General features: G+C 35.1%; 1 protein-coding gene across 9 annotated transcripts in view; it reads left to right on the forward strand.

The window, feature by feature from the left end:
* Positions 1–12,967, forward strand: part of KDM4C (lysine demethylase 4C) — a 502,779-nt gene that overhangs the window by 386,412 nt on the left and 103,400 nt on the right. For 8 of the 9 annotated variants that reach the window (XM_074197494.1, XM_074197496.1, XM_074197492.1 and 5 more), the window contains one exon: positions 194–379. In XM_074197494.1, the coding sequence (XP_074053595.1) occupies positions 194–379 (186 nt within the window). Of the gene's footprint in view, positions 1–193; positions 380–12,967 lie in introns of those variants that run through there. The other variant, XR_012470847.1, reaches the window with a different exon arrangement.

A 12,967-nucleotide genomic window follows, 5' to 3' on the forward strand; every position in this document is an offset into this window, starting at 1 on the left:
ATTTAAAGCAGATGGATCATGTTGCCATAGTTGTTTTCACTACTGTGATCCCTGGAGAGAATGGGCTTTGTTGGTTGTGTAATAGACCTTTTTCCTTTTTTTTTTTCTTTAAATAGCCCTTCTCCCATGATATGTGGGAATCAGTAGAACTATTGTGCTTTTATTTACGTTATTTTCTGTTTTGCTCTTACAGAAATGCATCTTCTGCAGACAAAGAGTTAAGAAAGTTTCTGGGGCCTGCATTCAGTGCTCTTATGGACGCTGCCCAGCCTCCTTTCATGTAACATGTGCCCATGCTACTGGGGTCCTAATGGAACCTGATGACTGGCCTTATGTAGTTAATATCACATGCTTTCGACACAAAATCAATCAGAATGTGGTAAGTGTTTCTTTCCATCTGTGGCTTTTATAGTTTCTTTTTTCTCTTGTTTTTTAGCATTGCATCACATATTTTTCTAGTATAAAATTAATTCAAGTCCTTGAAGCAAAAACATTGTAAATATAAGGACTCAAAATGCCTCCATTCACATTTCCAAAGACTATTTGTTTTCAGTTTTCTCTCTAAGTGTAGCTCTAAACTTGGGACTGTTTTCTGTCATTGTGTTGGGGAGGGTAGAAAGAAGCAATGTAGCCTATCCAGTGGTGAAAAACACTATACTTAGATTCAGAAGGTATCAAGTTCATTCCCAGCTGTGTTACTTTAATTCCCTATATGGCCTTGAGCCAAGTCATTTTATCATTTTGGATTTATTATTCATTATTCAAATAAGGGGGTTGGATTAGTTAATCTTTGAGGTCCCTTATAGTTCTGAATTCTCTAGTATTAGTATGATGGTGAATCCATCCCCAGCTGATATCAGTGATTCAGTGACTCAACTAAATCAGTGGCTGATTTAATCATCAAAGACAAGAGTAGAATAGACAACAGTTTATTCTTTTCTTTGTCTGGTTGACCTGTTTACATAAAAATTTTCAATGACTAGATTCTTTAATTAGAAATTGGAGGAAAATTTCTTCAATCTTGATTTCAGAATCCATTCTACTAACCTTAATCTTTATACTGTGAGTTGAATTGTCTTTTTAAAAAGTCTATCCTCCTTCATTCCATGACCATTGACTGTTTCTCTTATATCCTAAGTAAGTGGAAAAAATATATTCTTATAGATTATAGAAAGATATATAATCTCTCTTGGGATCATATAGTATACTTGGCTCACAGTTTCACTGTGTACCTTCATTGCTGCTCTAATAACTTCAGCTTAAGTGTACATCTTGATTTATCTTTAAAGATCCTGCTTTCACATTTAATAATGAGATTTTTCTTAACTCTGAAATTTTTCTCAGTCTCTATCCTCTTTGACTTCTTTGCAGCTTTTAAATTACTATGACAAACATCTTCACTACATCTCAGTTCCCCAAAAGGATCATATCTTAGGCTTTAACTTTTATTCATAACTGAACTACTTCCCTGCTCCCTAATTCTCATATTTCCCCTCATATTTCCCCTTTTTAATCAGAATATTCTTTTCTTTCATCTGTTTCTCTGAAACGTTCTTTCTAAATCTATTCTTCGTCTAAAGACACCATCTACAACCTACACCCCTTTTGATTTTAATCTATCACCCCATTCTGGCATTTTTTTCTTCACAGTGTTGACTCTAGAGTTGACCAGCTGCCCCTTACTCTGTATTCTGACTTGTTTCCTTCATTCTTCTTCTTTGTTCTTACTTAGGGAAGTCACACAACTATATGAATTGGAACTACTACCAATTTGGATTATTCATTGTAAATTGAACTTTTCATTGCTGTACAGCAATCCCTTAATTCTTCCTTGATTGATTTATCCACTGATGTTTCAAAACTTCTTTTCTCACCTCAAACTTCCAACACCACTTTTTTCTCAACAATGTCCTACTTTCTTACTTCAGTGGAAAATTAAGACTTTCCACTGTGAATTCCCTTTTCTCTACTACTTCATATCTCAAAAACTCCTCTACAACTTTACCTATCACCTCCTCTTTCATGCCTGTATTTGAGGTAAAGTATCTGAGCTAGAGGTGATCTTTTTCCTTGCCAAAACCAACCTGTGCTTGTAATTTTGATCCCATTGCTCCCTATCTCATCCAGGAATTTTCTCTGTCAGTTATCATTCCATAGCTCCTCTTTGGCTGTTTGCTGTATACTTCTTCCCCACACTATCTGTTCTTTCCCTATGTACTAGTAGCATTTTTCCAGATGCCTCTAGATTTGCTGTGATCTTATGCAATACAAAAAAAAACCCAACTTACTTGACTCTGTTATTTCCTTTAAGCTATTGTTCTATTTTTTACTACCTATTTCTTAGAATTATTTTCATTCTCTGCCTTATTTATGGTAAATTATAATCATCATTATATTTACTTCTGACCACACAAGTACTTTTCAACCATCTGTAATTTTGATTTCTGTCACTTTACTGACACTGCTCCCTTCAAGGTATTTTAACTAATCAGTTTGGTTGATTTTTTTTTTTACTTCTTTGCAGCTTTTAAATATTGTTGATAACAGTATTCTCTTAGATATTTTTTCTTTTCATTTACATGTACAACGGTATTCCCTCTTTGTTCTCTTCCTATCTGCGTAATATGCTTTTTCGTTCTTCTTTGTTGGATCATCATCATCCTTCTGATTAACTCTTAGAATGGCCCTGGGCCAACATCTCTCCTCATTTACATTCTTTCTCTTGGTGATCTCATCTGCTCTCACGAATTTAAATGCCATCTCTATTGATAATGCTTTTATCAATATACAGTCATCACTAATATTTCTTCTGATCTTAAATCCCAGCCTTATATTAAAAAACTGAAGGTTGCTATCCCTTCCTTGTTATTCTATAAGTTATAGGTTGCAAAAAGAGTCGGAAAAAAGTTGCATTTTGTTTCTGGTTGATTATCTTGAGTTCTTATAAATCTAGGGACCACAAAAGAAGATTCTTAGTCCTAGAAAAGGAATAGATTAGGAATAAATTCTAATTCTGCTGTTTTGAGATTCTAGAAAGCTAATAAAAGGATCCTAGATTTAGATCTGAAAGAACCTTGAAGTTGATTTAGTACAAATAACTGTTTTCACCTTTTGGAAATCAAGGCCCAGAGAGGATTAAGTAACTTGCCATAGTCAGGATTTGAAAGGAAGCAAGAGACCATGTAGTCAGGTAAAAAACAGTAACATAGACTTAGCCTACTATTCAGGTTCAAGTTTTAAAATGTAGTACATAATTATGGACCAAAAAGAATCTAATTAAACTAGATGTACTAAATAGGAATTAAAAGGTTAACTTAAAAGTTAAATTGGATAAAAGTTACTCCCCTCTACCTCCTACTAGATCAGGGAACTCAAGATAAAAGCAAAATTTTCCCAGGATCATTGGAACCTCAGCAGTATTTCCTGATCATTATCCTTTTTATATTAGACTTTAGCCTGAAATGACTCCCCAACCCTTAAATAACTAGTACCTTATGGTTGAAGAGAGGAGAAAATTCAAGGAAACTAGAGGGTCTTGGGAAAGGAAGAAAAGAAAAATGGGTTCCTCATAGCCCATCTCACCATCAGAAATGTATAGGCATAGTTACTCTTCCCCAGCAACATGTTCTTACACATAAAATCAGCTTTCCTTTACTGAAAAAAGTTTAAAAAATGATAAAATCAGTTCTGGGTAGAAAGTGGTAGTTGCCTACCTGCTAATATGAAGAACAGAAATTGGGTTGCCCTTATCATTCAGAAATCTCTTTTCTCCATTCACCTTCAAATTAACTCAAAGATTCTGTCCTCTAGGAGTTTCACTTAGACAAGAAATGGGTAGTTTTTGAAGGTTGATTGGATGGTGGGAAGAAATAGGAATAGCTAAATCATAGAAAGCTGGCTGGAGAGAGCCACTGGTGTAGAGGATCCTGGAAAATCTAGGTAACTTGAAAGCCCTGAATTGCCATTAGGAGGGGAATTACTCTAGAAAGGGGGTGGGAGGCTTTACAGTGGGGTGGACGCATGCTGAAAATAAATTGGACAGTGCTTATTAACAGTGGGGAAATTAACATTTTTGGTGAAAGGCCAAATTATTTCAAATATAATGAGATTCTTTATCTTCAGTATATTATAGCCTTGCTTCTATAAAATGCTAAGAAATATTTTGACTATTTTAAACTGGTTGATAAGCTTTTGGGGCAGCTAGGTGGCGTAGTGGATAAAGCACCGGCCTTGGAGTCAGGAGTACCTGGGTTCAAATCCGGTCTCAGACACTTAATAATTACCTAGCTGTGTGGCCTTGGGCAAGCCACTTAACCCCATTTGCCTTGCAAAAAAAAAAAAAAGAATGTAAATGACAGAGTTAGATTTGAACTCAGGTCCTTGGACTGATAAGCTTTTGGCAACTTTCTGATCAACCATTTTGTCTTATTTGGCTCCCAGAGTGGTCAAAGGTTTGACAGTCTTCTATTTTGTTAATTTTCTGTTCTTTCTCAATACCTGAGAAACCTACCCCCATTTGTGTGTGTGTGTGTGTGTGTGTGTGTGTGTGTGTGTGTTTATATGTTTCAGCATATATTTGAAGTGCTTTTTAATTGTCTTTGTGTGGGATAAAAAAAAATCTACTTTAAAAATATAGAGATTCCTCTGATCAAAAAAAGTTTATTTTGACTTTTCTTGAGTAAAGGGTGTACTCCAGTTCTCACAAAGGAAGTGAAGATCAAGGAGCTCCTCTAAATTGATAGTCAAGCAAGATAATATGGCCTAACATGGAAACACCTCCCCCAACTCCCTATCCTCTCTCTCTGTCAACTCATTGATTAGTCTTCAGTTACATTCTACTTGCGAAAATCTACCCCAGCAAAAAAAGAAAAGAATGAAAGGTTTTCATAAAATATTACCTTACCATCCAGATGGTGAGAATAACCTTCAGGATTATAACTATCTTATTGAAGTAATATAACTTGTCTTGGAATGCAGGGTCTAGGAACAGTCTACTATCCTCCCAGTTCATTATTGAGAAAACAGATGGCGTTACAAATCTCATTTGGAATGCAAGGTCTTTCTTCTAAGAATAATCTAAGAATAATTGTTTGGTTTTTTTAATATTTCTTAACCCTGAGAGGACTTCACTAGGAATATTAACCCTAAGAGTTAGGGAATATTCCACTCATCTTTTAAGCGTCTTGCCAGGATGTCGATATTGACATGCAAAATCTGTAACTCATGCAATAAATTTCCCCTCACCCTTTATTTTGTTAGCAAGGTTAATGATTTCCATTGATATCTAAGAATGAGGCCTTAATTTTATGATTAGCTAGTCTTCATATTTATTTGTGAATATATGTAATGCTGGAATATAATGTAATGTATGTAATACAAGAAATGATGTCACTCATTACTTAAAAACAATTTTTTTTCATTATTGGGTCCTTCATAACATGGGATTAGTTAGAAGTTTTTTTAGTTTTTTGAGCACTTTCTGAAATTTGAATAGTTTCTAGATACTTTAACTTCTTCAGCATGCTCTATATTCTACAAAAAATATATTAGAGCAATTTATTTTCTCTTTTAAGATAGTAACACATTATCTTGAATATAGCATTCCTTTTGTTCTTTAGTCCAGATAACTGAAATATTTTAAGGGTTTTCCAAACAAAAAGTTTGCTTCAGATTATAGGATTCCCATTTTAATATTCATATGTTCTGTGGCTGTTTATTATAAGTTTGAACTCAAAGTAAAATGATTCAACTATTTAGTCAGCATTGGAGGTTATTAATAAATGATGATGAATAAGAAAATGTTTGATTTTGATATAAGAAAAAGAAAAAATTCTAATTGCTCCCTGCCCCTTCATTTCTACCTGAGACTTAGTGTACTTTGTAAAGGGTGAACATGGTAGTTTTTTGAGGATGGGGGGAAAAATCTTACGTGATATTTATAAATTACTTCTTTTAACTTTCGTTAGTGGTAGGTGACTAGTAGAATACTATTCAGAAGTATTCTCAGTGTTCACTAGCATTCATTAGAGAGCCATTAAGAGAGGCATGAGGTATTTGTGAATGAAAGGTGGGCAAAAAATGACCAGCTGACATTCTGAGTGTATAATCAATGGAACTTGGCTCCTAGTTAGCAAGAATAATTAATGAAAATGGGAAGTTTACTACTAGAATCCCAGCAGTGCACTCTTTGTATTTCAGATCAATTCCTACATAACCCTGATCCCTCCCCTAATGAATTTGTCTTTGAGGGTGAGTTTATGTGTCTGGCCCAGATGCATAAATCATGAAATATAGTTTAGCCATTCGCTTTGGTGGCTGAATACGGGATGGATAGGAGTGAGGACAGATTTTAAGTAAGCAGACCTACCAGCAGGGCATTGCAATAATGCAAGTGCACATTGATGAGGACCTGCACCAGGGTTGTGGCAGTTTCAAAGGGGAGAAGGCGTCATATAGGAGATATGTTATAAAGGTGAAAATGAGTGGCCATCTAGCATATTCACTCAATTGTATTCCCAATAAGATCCTCTTATAATAGAAGAACATACCTGTTCCTGATCCCAATATTTTAGCCCGAGGCCTTTGATTTAATGCCTTTGTTTCTTTTGCAGGCTTGTTCTTTCACATACAGATTTCACATTTTGCCCAAGTGTTCCAATTATTTAATTAAAAATTTTTATATTCCTCTATCTTACCATAATCTATCATTTCATCTTCCCTTGCCTTCATTCTTTCTAAACCCATTTAATGAGAATTCCAGTCCTACCTCTGAAGTCTTTGTCACGTTTGACACCATCTTAGATTTCACTTCCTTTTCTCTCCCTATCCTGTATAGCCAATTCAACTATACACTGTCCTCACAAATCTCTTGTTCCCTTCTCCCAATACTGCTTATCCTTTGCCAAAACTGAGCTCTCGTTTCTATTTTCTTTTGTTTTCTTCACTCTTATCCAGTGTAAGAAACTGCAAGAAATCATTTGTTGTTGGCTTTATTTTTTCCATTGTGTCCAATTCTTTGTAACTCCTTGGACCACATATTCAAGACCTTTATTGTCCATATTTTTTGAAATCTCTTCAAGCTCATGTTTGCAGCATCCATGACACAGTCTATCCATCTAATCCTCTACCATCCCCTTGTCCTTTTTTCCATCAATCTTTTCCAACAGTAGTCTGTTCCAATGAGTTCTGTCTTTTCATTAAATAGCTAAAATATCTAAGCTTCAGCTTTGCTGTTTGTCCTTTTAAGAAATAATCTGAATTAAGTATTGACGGATTTCATTTCCTTGATGTCCAAGATACTCTCAGAAGTCTTCTCTACCAACACAGTTAGAAAGCATAGATTTTGCAATGCTCAGCTTTCCTTCTGGGCCAACATTACTACTGGAAAAAATCATAGCTTTGACTATATGGACTTTAGTTGACTTTTTAATATTCTGTCCAGACTTGCCAGATCTTTCCTTCTAAGGAACAAGTGTCTTTTAATTTCATCTGCCATCACCTATTACTGACGTGAAATTTAAAACTGGATATTCTAGAGATATCTCAAATTCAACAGGGTCAAAATAAAATTCATTATTATCCTCATCCCCACGTCTCCCTTTGTTCAAACTGTTCTATTACTATTAGAGTTATCACTATCTTTTTAATATTCCAGGTTTATAATTTTGGAATAAAGCCTGATTCCTTACTCTCCCTCCCCTAACATATTACATTAGCTGTCAAATCTTGCTGTTTCCACCTCCTTTACCTTCTTCATATCTGATCCTTTCTTTTTACACAGTTTAGTTCAAGGCCTAATTATTTCCCACCTAGATTATTACAGAAGTATCCTATTGGTATCTATGCTTTCAAGTAGCTATCCATTCTAGTCTGCCTATGCACTGTGGCCAAATTGATTTTTCTTTAAACCATGTTATTTCACTTCTCATTCAAGTCCAGTGATTCCCTATTGCTTTGAGTATCAAATACAAACTCCTTTGTTTTAGTTTTAAAAGCCTTTGCATCCTAGTTCCAACATAATATTTTTATTTATTTATTAATTTATTTTTCCAGTTCTTTGGCATTAGTATTTTTTAATTTTTTTTGAATTTTACAATATTTCCCCTATCCTGCTTCCCTCCCCCCACCCCCCACGAAAGGCAATTTGCCAGTCTTTACATTATTTCCTTGCTATACATTGATCAAAATTTAATGTATTGAAAGAGAAGGCATACCCTTAAGGAAAAAAATAAAATATAAGAGATAGCAAAATTACATAATAAGATAACTTTTTTAAAAAATTAAAAGTAATAGTCTTTGGTCTTGGTTTAAATTCCACAATTCTTTCTTTGGATACAGATGGCATTCTCCATTGAAGATACCGTAAAATTGTTCCTTATTGTTGCAATGATGAAATAAGCAAGTCCATCAAGATTGATCATCAACCCCATGTTGCTTTTAGGGTTGTACATTGTTCTACTGGTTCTGCTCATCTCCTCAGCATCAGTTCATGCAAATCTTTCCAGGCTTCTCTGAATTCCCATCCTTCCTGGTTTCTAATAGAACAACACTGTTCCATAATGTACATATACCACAATTTGTTCAGCCATTCTCCAATTGATGGACATTCATTCAGTTTCCAATTCTTTGCCACCACAAACAGGGCTGCTATGAATATTTTTGCACAAGTGATATTTTTACCCTTTTTCATGATCTCTTCAGGGTATAGACCCAGTAGTGGCAATGCTGGATCAAAGGGTATTGCACGTTTTTATTGCCCTTTGGGCATAATTCCAAATTGTTCTCCAGAAAGGCTGGATGAGTTCACAGTTCCACCAACAATGCATTACTGTCCCAGATTTCCCACATCCCTTCAAACATTGATCATTATCCTTTCTGGTCACATTGGCCAGTCTGAGATGTGTGAGGTGGTACCTCAGAGATTCTAATCAGTAATGATTTAGAGCAAATTTTCATATGACTATGGATCACTTAGATTTCCTCATTTGTAAATTGCCTCTGCATATATCCTTTGACCATTTGTCAATTGTCAATTTGTCAACTCAGTGCTCTATGTATTTTAGAAATGAGTCCTTTCTTATAAATACTAGTTATAAAAATCAACATAATTGTCTAATCCCTCTTCATACTCCTCCCTTTCTTCTACTCTGTTGTACAGCCCAATTATCTTTTCTTTGTTCTCATTCACTTCTGTTCATCTCCCAGTCTTTGTGTTGGCTGATCTCCTGCCTCTTTACCTTGCCTCCTCTCCCCCCAACCAACTCATTTCTTCCTTCAAGCTTCTGCTGAGAAACCACCTTCTATATCAAGTCTTCTCCATCCCTCTCAATCATTCCCCTTTCAAATTACCTTGTATTTGACTCATTTATATGCCTATCATATATTTATTTATTTTTTTGTACAGGTACTTACCTCTCCTGTCAAAATGTCAGTGTCTTGCAAATGGAGTTTGTTTCATTCATTAGATTATTAGCCTCAAGTAACCCAGTGCTTGACATTAGGTGGGCACTTAATAAATATTTTATTTTTGTTGGATAGAGATACTTCAACTGTATCATTTCCAGCCACAGTTCAATGTAATTGTGGAAGCTAGTTTAAAAAGTTCCATTTATACATATAAATTATCTACTTTTTATGTGAACATTTACAAGAGATAGAATGGATTTTTTTCCTAAAAGAAACCAGTTGTATAACAATCAAAAGAATCTTGAGACCTAAGCCTTCAAATCATATTTGTGCCCTAGAAGTAGATAATCCATGAATTACCTGAAGCAGAGTTTAGACTGTAATCTGTTAGCTATAACCACTAGAGGGAGATCTGATATTTTATATATCTGACTTGCTTTGAGAAATGACATTAAGGAAAAATATCTTTGAAGGTCCAAGGGTGAAAATACTGTAGAAACCACAAGGATTCTTCTACCACCTTTCTGTTGTTGCTTTTGAAAGTGCATTTAACTTAAGATTCATGAAATACATTCTCTCTCTGAATGTGGCATTTTGAGAATTGATTTTAGGTGAGAGCTATATTCTCTACAAATCTATACCTGAATTATGTTTATCAGGGAGAACAAAAGAATTTCATCCTTCCTTATGAATTGTTTTATCTTTTTAAAAAATGTCTGTTCTGGTGAATATTTAACTCAATTCACATTATTTCTCTTGTTCTTCTCTTCTCCAGTAGAATTTCATAATACATCCTCAAGATGTATTAATGTAGATAGTTTCATTACTGGGTGAAAGTTAGTGTATTGATTACTCTGCTTTCACCCTTCCAACTGTTTTCTCCACTCTGGAGGGGCTTCACTTGGTTCGTTGATGTTCAGAACAATTTTCCCTTCTGCTGTTCAGTTACACCACTTTCTTTCCACATTTATTACATCCCCTGATATACTGAGTAGCCAAACTCTACCTACCTATCTCTATATCCCAAGCTAGTTCTGTTACTTTATCTGAGAGGCAACAAAATGTAATAGAACAATTCTTGGCTTCCAAATAAGACATGAGTTTAACCTCTAGCTCTATCAATTTTTAGTTCTAGGACATTTGACAAGTCACTTTACATCTCTGAGATATTCTTGTTTCAACTATACAGCTGATATACTTCTGTTTATATACTCAAGATTATTTTTGGGTTTGAATAAAATCTTGTACAGAAAACTATTTGCAGCAATAGTTTCCTCATCTATAAGACGAGAGCGTTAGATTTGACAATGTCTGTGGTTTCTTTCAGCTTTAATTCCTATTTTTTTCAAAAAGCTATTAGCAAGTTAAAAAGTTCTGAACAGGCAGTATATCACTAATTCTTGCATTAAATCTCAGGATCCCTCCTCATTGGAGACCTTATTTGGAGACTGTCTAGTCTTGTTTTAAATTCAACTTTCAGGTGGTTTTTCTGATTTTCTAATCCATGAGATATCTTGAAGCAGCACACTAGAAGTTGGAGATAGGAAAACTAAAATGGGGTTTAGGAGTTTAAAGAGACTTTTGGCCAGTTTCAGGGGTTAATCAACAGTCATATATGAGGTACCCATATTAGGTATTACACTTATACTATGCAATAGGGATACAAAGACAAAAGTGAGAGAGTTCTTGAGGCAATCAATACTGGCTGCAGTGAAAGGGGTCAGGAAGAGTCCCTTGTAGGAGGTAACTCATGCTCAGAACTTTGTAATGATCTAGGTAAAGTGAGGAGGGATTACATTCTAGGTATAGATCAAAGGCATGGAGACCCAAGACGCAGTGTTGTTAAGAATAGCAAGTAGATCAGTTTGTCTAGAGCAAAGTGCAGGAAGAGGAATAGTGAATGAAAAGTAAGCCACAGCCACATTGTGATTGTGAATGACTGAATAACAAACAAGGGTATTTGTAGTTTATCTTAGAAGCAATAGGAAGTCATTGGAAATTTTTGAGCATAAGAGTGATGACACAAAACTGTATTTAGGGGGTGGCTAGGTGGCGCAGTGAATAAGAGCATTGACTCTGGAGTCAGGAGTACCTGAGTTCAAATCTGATCTCAGACACAATAATTACCTAGCTGTGTGGCCTTGGGCAAGCCACTTAATCCCATTTGTCTTGCAAAAAAAACTAAAAAAAAAAAATCCTTAAAAAAAATAAAAAGAAATTTTATTTAGGAGCGTTGCTCTGGAAGTGGTCTGGAGAATGTACTAGAGAAGAGAGAAAATGAATGTAGAGAGACCAATTAGGAAGCTATTTCAGAATCCAGGTGAGAAGTAATTCTGAAAGCTTGAACTAGGGTGGATGTGCTGTGCGTAAAAACAAAAGGGACAGGCTTGAGAGATGTTGAGGAATTAATACAAATCGATAAAAAGACTTGGCAATTGATTGAATATGGAATTAGGGAGAGGGTAAGTGATATCAAAGATGATTCTGAATTTACAAACAAGAATAACTGAAAGGATGGTACTATTTGACATAAGAAGATAAATTATGAAGTAGCAAAGGATTAGAGTGGGAACGAGAGTTGGACTGGATAAAAATAGTACGTAATGGCCTGACTGTTAAGGAATAGACCCTTCTTCCCAACTCCAGCCCCCTTCCCCTAAAAAACAAAAATCCTCACTATCAATAACCAGGTGAGAACAACAAAAAGTCCAGCTATCTGATGCTATTTAATAAAGTACAGTTCACGTCAGGAATTTCTGAAGGCACTACTGACTTTTGATCCACCTAATACAGTAATGGATGTTCATAATGCTGCTCTGGTCATCAAGAAAATGTTAAATTATCCATATCCATCTCTTCCCATTAAGAGATCAGAGAATTCAGAATTCAGAAAGCATACACTTTAGAAAGAATTTGAGGGAGGGAGCTTCTTACAGTGCAAAATATGACAGATTTTGAATCAGAGGAAATGAGTTCTTAGCATTGTTGTTCTTTACATCCTTTGTGACTTCAGGTAAATTATTTAACCTCTTTGACCTTTGGTCAAATGAGAATATCAGACCCTATGGCTTCTTGGGTTCCTTCTGGCTCTAAGGTTGTGATAGTATAGTCATCAAAAATTGCTTTAAAAGTAGCAAAAGAATAAGTTGCTTTGAGAGAAATAAACTTCCCTTACCCTCTCCTCTGTAAAATGGAATTTGCCAATACTTATTATACCCACTTTCATAGGGTTATTATTGTGAAAGTGCTTCATCCACTTTAGAGCATTTTATGTATGTGACTTGTCATTACTATTATCTGCCATGTTCATCACCAAATTATAGGGAAATAAATGTTCATACAACAGAAGAAGAAAGAAGGTGTACTTAGAATTGTCCTATTTTCTAAATAATAGCTACCTCACACACAGCAGTAGCATAAGACAATATGTTTTTCCACATTAAGCAGAACTGTCAGTCTGTCTTACCTTCTTGGAAGTAATATTTCAGTAGAAACATTTAAGGACTTAATGAAGGAATTGCACAATTCTCTGAAATCACTCTATAGAAATCATTTGTTGATT

Source organism: Macrotis lagotis, chromosome 8, assembly GCF_037893015.1.
Source record: "Macrotis lagotis isolate mMagLag1 chromosome 8, bilby.v1.9.chrom.fasta, whole genome shotgun sequence".
NCBI classification, from domain to species: Eukaryota; Metazoa; Chordata; class Mammalia; order Peramelemorphia; family Peramelidae; genus Macrotis; species Macrotis lagotis.